The sequence below is a fragment of the Pinus tabuliformis genome, chromosome 4_2, assembly GCF_031772625.1.
Source record: "Pinus tabuliformis cultivar Carrire ecotype Pingquan chromosome 4_2, CPIR1, whole genome shotgun sequence".
Classification (NCBI taxonomy): Eukaryota; Viridiplantae; Streptophyta; class Pinopsida; order Pinales; family Pinaceae; genus Pinus; species Pinus tabuliformis.
The window spans coordinates 491,674,571-491,686,010 of record NC_142304.1 but is presented as its reverse complement, the minus strand read 5'-3'; the positions used below and the strand labels follow the sequence as shown (position 1 = coordinate 491,686,010).

Here is an 11,440-nt window from a genome sequence, read left to right as displayed (position 1 = left end):
TTATTTTATTAAATATATGTGTGTATTTTTATATTAAAGTCTACAAGCTATCAGTCTTTCGTGCTTCAGCATAAGTTTTTATGCTACAGTGGTATCAGAGCCATGGCACACGATATAATCATACAGGCCTTTGAACGTAGTTCACCGCACAATGCGCCATTACGTTCACATCCTGATTACGTTGAACAATTTAGTATTGAAGAAGTATTTCAGTATTTAGAAAATTCATGTGCAGAAATTAAAGCATGTCGAAAGGAAATTTCAGTTGAAGAGGAAGGGGTTAGTGAAGGTGAGGATAACCAAAGTGAGGTCAGTGAGTGTCTATCTAGTGAAGATGAAGGTGAAGAAGAAGAAGTTGTAGAAGATTCTGAAGATTCTAATTCAAACACTGAATCTAAACCTAATAGGGAATGAAAAGAAAAAAATGTTGAAGACTTTGAATTCAATTGGGAATCTGAAGTTGAAGAAGAAGAACCAGACTATGAATCCAATTGGGAATATGAAGAAGAAGAAAAAGAAAATTCTTTTGATGAAGAAATAAAAACTTATATGGTATAGAAAATGAGGACCAAGGTGTGCTTGTCAATATGTTTTCTAAGTCCAACGATGGAGATAGTATAGTCCCATTACATATAAAATTTGCAAGGGACTGTCTATGGAACACAAAAAATGAAATCATGGAATTGGATGGCAACGATGGAGATCAAACTGCAACGCAGTCTACACAGTTCTGGAGATCATCACAAGTAGTTGTTGTTGAGAAGAAGGGGAGCATTACAGACAAGAAAAAATTGCGGGGCATACCCCGGCCATTGGCAAACACCAAGTTTCTCCACTCAAATGCAACATTCCACAAATGGGCATTTGGAGCAATAGCGGAGTTGATCGACAACGCAGTGGACGAGATCCCAAACGGGGCCTCTCATGTTGTCGTGGGAAAAATAACGAACCCGCAGGACAACGCCCCCGCGTTGCTCATCCAAGACAACGGGGGCGAATTGGACCCCGCTGGCCTGCGTCGTTGCGTGGGCCTCGGCTTCTCCTCCAAAGATGCAACCAACAATTTTAAGATAATTCTTAGGGGGCAGGCTGTCAAACCCTACAGAATCACAGAATCCCTGCAGATTTCCAAAATTGTGACTTACAAACCCGCAAAAGCTACGCAAAGGGTTTGCGTGAGCACAACCCTAGGGTTTATTGAAAACGCACACCAGCTTAACGTCCATGGCTTCAATATTTATCACAAGAATCGCCTAATTTTTCCCTTCTGGAGAGTACTTCAAGAAAGCAGTAGTAGAGGCAAAGGCATAGTCGGTGTTCTTAAAATCAATTACATACAGTCGACTCACAATAAACAGGATTTCGAGAGAACAGATGTTTTCGCATGCCTGGAAAATAAACTGAAGGAGATGCAGCAAGAGCCACAGGTGTCGATGGTAGTTGTGTACAATGTGATCAAATCTGCGTCTTAGCATTTAATGGTCTCTGTCAACCTTGAGAAAAAATTGTTTATTATTTGGAAACTCCATAAAAACTCCCCACTAATACACCGCGACTGTTGGTCATACACCGATCAGTTTGTTAACAAGGTTTTTAAAATATATAAGGTTTAAAATATATATATATATATATATGTACAAAGTTTATATAACTGCATAGTATATATAAACTATAACCTTGTAATATATATATGTAGTGTTATATTTATAACTAATATATTATAATTATAATTTAATTAATTAATATATTTTAATTAATTAAATTATTATTTAAAAAAAATAAAAATAAAAATAAAAAAAAATAAATAAATAAAAAAATAAATAAAAAAACCTTGGACTCAAAATGGGGTTATTAAATGAATTATAGACACTCAGCCACCAGACCTTCTGCCTCCCATATGCCGAGACAAAAACCACCGCAAAGACAATTGCCAGCAAATATAGCTTTGAGGAAAAAGCTTCTGAAGGAAGAGGCTATGTTATGAATATAATTCATAACAATTAATTAAATTAAATAAATACAAATATTAAATAATTAAATATTAATTAGGTTAAATAGTGATTAAGTAAAAAAATCATGAAAGGTCATCTGCTTGGGTATAAAAGCAGGGTCTCATTGTGACATTCAAATCATCTTATATCATCTTATACATTTTATATATATTAATAAATTATTATATTAAATACCTATGTGTATTTTTATATTAAAGTCTACAAGCTATCAGTCTTTCGTGCTTCAGCATAAGTTTTTATGCTACATGATCCGGAAGTGTTGTACGTGTTATCTTACCTTATATGATATGATTGTCGCATCCAAGTGGACTGCTCCGCCGGAAGCTATGCATGTCCTTTTTGTTGTGTGTTCCTAGCCGAGTTGGGACTAATCCCTTTCAACCTGGAACTCACATTCACCTCCTTGCCCCTTCGAAGTGTTGGAACCTCTCATACACATTCCTTGACTCACTGCATCAGTCACACCCTTGCTGCTGACAGAGTTATTCTACTTGCCTCTGTGCAACACTGCGGTCAAGGCATTACCTTACAACCCACTACTGGGACTCCTACACCAAACGGTCTGAGGTCTAATTGGGACTTCTTACCGGGGAGATCCCCTTGACATGTTTGCGGGTCCAGCACCGTCAACATTTCTGGCGCTAGAAGGAGGATTTGATGACAAGTTGTGTCCTCTCATCCAGTTTTGAACCTTTGCATATATTTCATGGAGTCTTGCACTCTTCTTCCCCCAAGGTGTTTTTCGAATCGTGAAGATGTCTCCATCTCAGGGAAGCTTTTCGATCTCTTGTCCACTCACACGTATGATGGTGAAGGCGAAGTGGCCTGGCCTGAGCACTTATATAACTTTCTTTTCATGATTTACGAGGAAGATGATTTTTATGATGAACAGGTTGGTTTGCTGCTTGCATACACACTTCGCAAATCTCCATTTCTTTGGGTTCTCAGCCTACTAGTTGACATCGTGAACTCATTTGAGCACTTCTGTGATCTCATTGAAGACATGTTTTATCATTTTGATCCAGACTATCTTGATCGAACATTGTTACAACAACTAAGGGCTCTACATGAATCTGCTATTGATTTTTGGCAGCGCTTCAATGACTTGCAGTTTCAAGCTCCGAAGAGCCAGATGAAATTTGCTTATCTTTGGGACTGGTTCAAGTATTGCCTTAAGAAATTTGCCCATCCCAAGAGGAAGCTTGATATCAAGCCTCGCTCAACATTCTTCATTGATGGAACTGTGTAATCTCATGTGGGAGCGGGCACTGTCTCAACTGATTGTCTGCCTCCCTCTCATTCAACAACTCCACCACTGCCCAGTGATGTTGAGGATCATGCTCACACACATGTTCATCCTTCACTCTCCCAACATCACTCCACTCAATTTTCGCGTAGATTTGGTTGTGATTCCTTCGAGTTCTCATATGCATTATTTTCTTCGACCTTCGTCTTCGCACTCAGGTGTTCCTCTGGATGATGTTGTCTTGTGTTCGTCCATTCCGGACTCTCCACTTATTGTGAACGAGGAACAACCCACTGACGGAGTCGGTGTTGCACAACCAACATGTGTTGTCATTCATGAAGAGTATGAGTGGGAGTTTGAACATCAACACTTGGTGAAGGATGACTCCCTTCTATCTGAGTCCCCTCCATTCTTTCCTAACCTCTTTGGTGAACCTACCATCCATGATTTTGCATGTGTATCTTCATCCATAGATGCACCCATTGTTGATCACTCGTAGGACTCACCAGATATTATTCCATCATTCGACAACGGAGAGGATAAGTTACTCGTTGAAAATCCCCTTAATCCTTCATTTGTCTTTTCCATAAACACAAAGAATGAGTTTGTTCATTTTTCATCTACCCCTCTGTGTGATTCATCCAACCATGAGGATGTCGACCAACATCCTGAATTTTTTGATCTTGGTTGTCGTGATCTCTTCACCTCATCATCTGATCACGATGTTGATTTACTCATTGTTAATCTATCTAGGCCATTGGTCTACGAAGATCCATCTATCAACGAAGTCGAAACCCCACAGACCGTCGAGGCACTTCAACCCGAGCTGATGGTTATGTCAGGCCCTCGTTGTCCTGAGGTTGGTTTCACTTCCCATCATGAAATTGTTCAAACACTCAAGGCTCCTCATCGCTCATCTGTATGCACTCAAGATCAATATAACACTCAGATTTACTCCCTCCACTCAAACTACACGATCCCATTTCTCATGCTTTAGAGGAGTCTTACATTGCAATCACTCGTGCACGATGCAAGTTATCTTTGCTTCTTTCCTTTGCTTGCATGTCACAGTCAAGAGTGTTCTTATGCTTCAAAATTGCACGTAGTGTCACACAGCACCATGATAATTCTGCGGACTGCTCGTCATGCACATGCACTCACTTATGTCACGTGGTCACTTTGAATCACGAAGTGTGGTTGTCTTCATTGTTATATCTTTCTTGCTTGCTGGTTCACACAACTGGGTTGCTCACGGACCAATCCTTCACCAACATGGGTCTACCAATGCACCGGTGGCTACATTGGAAGTATCACTTCACGTGATCAGGCCCATGTACCGTTCGTGTAGGAGTAGGAGTAGTTTTAGATTTCAATTGTTTGCTTGCATGCTTGTTTTCTTACGTGCTTTGTTTGCTTGCTTGTTTGCTTACTTGCTTCGCTTTCATTTTTGCTTCTGCTCTTGCTTTGCTTTGTTGATTGTTAGTTCGTTCGCTTGTTTCATTCATAGGTTATTTTTGCATGAAAAGCATGTATGACTGTTGAAGCAAGCTGGGTAAAGTACAAGAGGGCTTGTACAGCTATCACTACTTGGTTATCTATCATCTTGCCTCTATATGATGAGCTTGTTAATTTTAGTCCATGATACGTCGAAGGAAAATACGTATTGTTCGAAGTGAACCTTGGTGAAAACACAACGTTTGCGGCTAACTAGTATCACCTTCTCTAGTCGATTGTTTTTGGGTTAACCCTTGTCATCTCAGTCAAGTAGAGTAAGGTGAGGAGGAAAACCTTAACAGGCACGTCAGATATAAAATAAACTACTTCTCTGCTGGAACAACCTCTTTTTCTCTCAATAAATCGGGATCCCTCTTCCGCCTCTGAAATGAATAAGCGTTATGCACAGTGAAAATTGTAAAAACATGAAAAGTCAAAAAATTCAAAATAAAAAATGAATAAGGCGAAAGAAGAGAAAGGCTTTCCGCGCAGGGAGGTGATGCAAGTAACTTCGTCGAGGTACTGACCCGGCTCGATGGCAGCAAAGCCATGCTTGTGTTCCTATGTGACTCCACCGGGGTACTGTCCAGACCTGCTGGCAATGGAGTAGCACCAGATATGAAACTAAGACTTTGACAACTATACTGTTGGTGCACCTAGATACCCCTCAACCCCAATCAAAACAATTGTGTTGCCTTGACATGGAATGTGTGTCAATCGACCAAGAGTCTGGCAAATGCTACATCTTACATCAAGCTAGTGTGAATCCAAGACCAGCTGAGGGCTGAACAATACTTCTGGAGGAGTTAGACTTGTTTTCCAGGAACAAGGTCCATTCAGAGAGCTGGAGTTCTACCAGTGTGTTTCCAAGTGTTGTAGTGGCTACAACCACCCTCCAAATTTTTTCCTTAGCCTGTTTTGGAGCCTCCCTTCCAACCCTACACAACACTTTTTCTTGCTTCTTCAAGTACTCAAGCTTCATGTGTTTTCCTCTTATAAAGGCAGCGTGTCGATCACAGTTAATCCATTCCCCTCATAGGTTGCTCACCCGTACTTGGTCCAGCTGCAAGTTGAGCAACTTCCCCTTGAAAATTGTACATTTCTGGAGGGAAACCAGCCTTCCCTCCAAGAATTATGCAATCCTCTCTGATAGCCTGCTGGGCTCCAGGATTGTGCAATCCTGCCAGCCAACCCTCTTAGCAGGATTTGCACAAATTTTCACAGCGACAGGTTGTTCAGCCTAGGATTTGCTCAAATTTGGGCAACAATCAGCTGCAATGCCCAGAAATTGCACAAATCTCCTGGGCAGCCAGCCCAACTCCTAGCCAGAAATGTGCATTTCTCTCCAGCAGTCGAGCAGTCTCTTTCATGTGCAACTGAGTTGACCGGTTCCCTTCGGGACTAAGCAAAACAGAATTGCTTGCATAGGCTGCTTCTCTTAAAGAAGCATTCAAAGGAATCCCTCGTTTCAGCGATCTATGTTTAGCAGTTGGAGGTTGCATGCAAGGAGCAATTCCGAAACCTCTCACCAAGTGTTGCTTCCCCTAGATTCATGGCATGCGCGTCACGGCCTCGATGTTATCAAAAATCATCAACCAGACATTGTAGAGCTCATTCCTCACATCAACCTTGTAGCTCTGACATCCCACATCACATCTAGGAGCAGTTGGCACATTCATCTCAGTTGTTTTGGGGTAAGCCCGCTTCCCATGCCTTGTGCTTCATTTCTGTCGTTTTTTGTGTTTTCGCTTGTGTGAGTATTGTTTGCTTGATTTCTTTGAACGCTTGCTGTCATTTACATGTATTCTAGCTTGTCCTAGATCTGTTTCAATTTTTTCGTTGCTATCTCATTGTTGTCGCATGCATGAAATTGTTTTGCACCGACGTTCACCCAACCGGCAAACTGCCTCACCCACATGCATGTTGATTTGTTTGTTGAATCTTTCATTCACGTTTTGCATGCACTTTTAATCACTTCTATTATCACGTAGCGTCACCATGCATTCACTAACTTGCTTTCAATTGCCCGTCGATGAGTCGGGCCAACCTTGGCCCGGGCTCTGCCTTCACCAAGGCTGCATTATGCAATATGGGAAAGGAAGGCTCACCTTCCTCTCCAGATTTGCGCATTCCTTCCCAGCACTGGCCTCCAGGATTGTTTTGTGCATTTCTGGAGGACAGTGATTGCTTGGCCCAAGAAATTGCACAAATCTGTCCCTCGGCCAGCAGTCCTTCCCAGCTGGAATAGTGCAATGCGCCATCCCAGCAGTCAGTAACCAGAATGCACTGTGCATTACGCAGTTCCAGTAGTCAACCAACCTCCCAGCAGCCTAAACTGTGCCTTGATAAGTCTTGGCAGTCAGTCTCCCAACCTCCCGACCGAAATTTCATAACCTTCATGATCATTTACCCAAGTATGTTGCAAGTCAGTGCTCATGTACATTTTGGTTTTCGATTGACAGATTGCTTGCTATGAGTGTTAACATGTCTCTAGGTATCACAGTTGTTCATCTGCCTCTCAGCAGTACATGTACAATGGTTCCCAAGAGAGCAGAGATGAAGACATCATTCAGAGCACACTTGGGGATGCAGTCGATCAAGTGGCTATGAGCTTGCCTACTCACGAAGACATCAAGTTGTTCATAGACAAGGACATCAAGCAGCAGCATCATGAACAGTAGTTGAAGGCAGCATACCAAATGCAGTGAACGCAACGAATGCAAGAGGAAGGCTGTTGACAAACAGAGAGGCGGAACAAAGTTGCAAGATCAAGCAGATCCACTGGCAATGAAGGCACCTTTGGATACTTAGGCTATGAGGTGACGCCACGACATGAAGGTCGCGCAAATACAAAGAATGGAATAAAGGAGTTGCATGTGCAGCAACAACTCAAGGAAGAACATGAAGCTGCACAGACAGACGAATGAGTTGCAGCAAAATCGAGAACATCAATGGGCGCAACATGCACTCACGAATGAAATTGCACCCGTACAAGTTAATGATCCATCCCAGCAACTAACACAGAGTAGACATGGTGAGCAGTGTTGTTGATCGCATGCAACAGAATCAACAGCATGCATGTCATTGTGCGCACGCATACAACCCGACCCATTCAGCACACTCACCAAGGCGAAGACAAGAAGCAAGTCCAACTGGGGCTTAACATGTACTTTGGCAAGTTGATGTGCATGACCACCAACGCGCACTTGAAGATCAGCACAGACACTATGCATCAGTGTGTTGATGGTTCAACCGTACCCAAGAAGACCATGCGCATGTTAGCAGACGAGTTGGATGAAGGGGCCAAACCAATGCACCGGTTGCAACAGAGGCAAGAATTCGCTTCAACAAGATGTCACCATGAGGTGTATGCACACCATCACGAACGACCAAGCTTGGCATCAGCTCACCACGTTCACCATCACAAGCATGTCAAAGAGTTGGTCTCACCACAACGGACCGAGTGTCAGTGATGTCTTGCAAGGCTTGCTCAATCCATATTGTTTCACATGAGTACATGTACATTGTAATGTTGAGTCATGTGAAGTGTAACTCAAGTGTCAATAGTAGATATAACATTCATAGAGCAGGTGAAAAGCATGAGGGTAGTTGAATGGTCACAAAGGGGAATGTCAAGGGTCACCCCACCCTTTGCCATAAATAGTCCCCCATAACTCATTATATGGGCTTTTGGTCAGCCAAGGTTCTACTAAGACTATTTGGAAAAAGGCTTGGATAGTATTGTAACGTGCCTTGGCTTCTCCACTGCACGGAGCTAGTACATCTCTTTGGAGGGGTAGGGGGATGTGGTTGTAACATTCCATTGTTGGGGCTAGCAGGTTTACATGGATGTACTATATGATTGTGACTTACACTTCTTTATATAATAAGAACCAGCACATTTCCATGCATATGTTGTTATTGTAGTTGGACTGCTCTGGTTGCTTTAATGATATGTGTTGTTTAACTTACGTACTTGCATATGAACTGATTCACATGCAATTATATGAATCTTGTTGTTAATGTGTTGAATATGTTAATGTTGTCACCGTCTGTGTCGACTGCTCTGTCAGACATCAAACAGGCCTTCCACTTGAACCTTACTATAACAATCATCACACTCGTCTTGTACTGATCCGTGAGTGTTGTACGTGTTATCTTACCTTGTATGATGTGACTGCCGCATCCAAGTGGACTACTCAGCCGGAAGTTGTGCATGTCCTTTTTGTTGTGTGTTCCTAACTGATTTGGGACTGATCCTTTTCAACTTGGAACTCACATTCACCTCCTTCCCCCTTTGAAGTGTTGGAACCTCTCATACACCTTCCTTGACTCACTGCATCAGTCACACCCTTGTTGCTGACAGAGTTATTCTACTTGCCTATGTGCAACACCGTGGTCAAAGCATTACCTTACGACCCACTGCTGGGACTCCTACACTAAACGCTCCGAGGTATAATTGGGATTTCTGACCGGGGAGATCACCTTGATATGTTGGCGAGTCAAGCACCGTCAACACCCTCTCAAACATCAATCTAAGCATACTTGTCAAATATTTAAATCTACTCAAGGACAAATCCACACATCAGCGACTTGTTCAATCATTAGAACATCTAGTAGCTTCACAACTCTAATCAATATCAAAATTCTAATGTATATGTTCTTGTATGCTAGCACGGAACTTTGGGGTCTTCAACTATTTTGATGTTGCTTAGGTTATCACAATATCCAAACACATCTCGAGGAAAGCTTCCTTCTTCAACTTTGCCAATAGCACCAAACTAATCCTCAACACTTTCCAAAACATCTAATTCTTGTTCACAGCTTCATCAAACACGAATAATCATCTGTAGTGCTTTAGCCTTTCTCTGATCTTACTCTTTCTTCAAGGTCTTTATTATAGTTATCATAATATGCCCTCCCTCTCAACTAGGGAGATATATATTCTCTTTACCCAAGCTTCTTCTCTACTAAGGGACAAACAATTCAGCCACACAATCTCTTTCTTTTGCATCATCATATCATCAGAGAATTTCAACCTTTAGGAACATTATTCCTTCTATCTTCACATGGCAACAAGAGCATCTTCAATGCCATCGATATTCTTACAACTCCCTCTTTCCATCATGCTCATCACCATTAAGATATCATCAAATATGAGGCATCTTCAATATTTTATGTACCTACAAATGTTTAACAACAAGTACAACCAAGCATAGATACAAGAGCATGAAACCAATTTTATCAAACTAGGGTTAGCATATTATCATAGAGCATCTAGAGTTATCAAAGACTCTAAGCAAGAACTTGAACTTTAAATATCAAATTCTAAACTTAGATAGCAATCGAAAGACAAATAATTGACTAGGGTTACATTTTTATGTCCTAGACTTCTCACAACAACCTTTCCTATGGTTTTTATCACAAACCCTAGATTCCATCATCAAAACTAAATACTAGATATCAACAATTTATAACGAAAGCAATATTACATTTAGGGTGTCATTATCATGCCCTAGAGACTTGTATCAAACTCTACTAGGGTTTTGTCCTAGACACAAACATAAAATAAAAAAATAAAAAATAAAAAATAAAAATAATGTTAGATATACAACAACTCGACCAAGCTAGGGTTTCAATCAAACAGAAGCATATTCACCTAGGGTTTCACTCCTAGGATTTTACATTGACTATTGCAAGGGTTTTGTCATAAACCCCAATTCATCAAACCATAAAAATCTAAGGTATCATCATATACTATAGATATTAACAGCAAACCCTAAAAGGCTAGGGTTTCATCACAACATTAGCAAACCCTAAACATTAAAAAGGCTAAGGTTTTACAGTGAGCGCTAAAGGTTAGGGTTTTACCAAAGCGAACAAAAGATAGAGAGCATGTCAAGGGTTGATTTAATTCATAGATTAATCACCCTAAATAAGAATCTTGATGAATCAAAACCCTAGACATGAGAGAGTTAGTAATATAAAACAAATTTCAAAATGATTGTACTCTTTTATATGAAGAAGACTAGCTACAGACCATGTGGTCTTAAACATACCTTGAGTTGCTCTCTTTTACAAACCTTGTAGGGTTTCCTAATGAAGGACTCCCTCTGCAACAAAGCTTCTTATAAGTATCTCTTTGAAGACTCCCTCTGAATCTGGTCACAATCCTTATACCTACAAGCTTAGTCCTTCCATGGAAAGGATAATAATCAAGTAACAAAGGTAAAGCTAAATATATAGGAAATCAAAAATAATACCTATCTTTTGTGAGAATATGGAAGCTTCTTCTTGAAGGACTCCTTTCTTGCATAAGATTAACATTTCTATATGTACCTGCAACATTTACTTGACAAGTACGACCAGAAGTATACAAGTACAAGTGCATGATTACAAACTAGAGTTTTGAGATATCAAATCCAAGGTTTCGCATCCAATTCTATACTTACTAGGATTTTCAATTTCTTCCTAAATTACCTACAAACCCTAGAGTCTAGAGACCAAAAACTGTTGAAAAGTGTAACTAAGTTCGGTCTTCATAATGACATATGATTTTATGTAATTGATGTAAAGAGAGAAAATAAAAAATATTATTGTAATGCATGACTCATGGGTTTCATGAGCAAGGAAATTTATTTTTAGTAATGGCTCCCATTGTGAGCCTTTGGGTTTTGTCATCTAGTCA

General features: G+C 40.7%; 1 protein-coding gene across 1 annotated transcript; it reads left to right on the top strand.

The window, feature by feature from the left end:
* Positions 1-677: 677 nt before the first annotated feature.
* LOC149170116 (protein MICRORCHIDIA 6-like) lies at positions 678-1,472 on the top strand. Its single transcript, XM_089425450.1, has one exon. It carries the CDS (start codon positions 678-680, stop codon positions 1,470-1,472), a length of 795 nt encoding a protein of 264 aa, XP_089281576.1.
* The last annotated feature ends 9,968 nt before the right edge of the window (positions 1,473-11,440 follow it).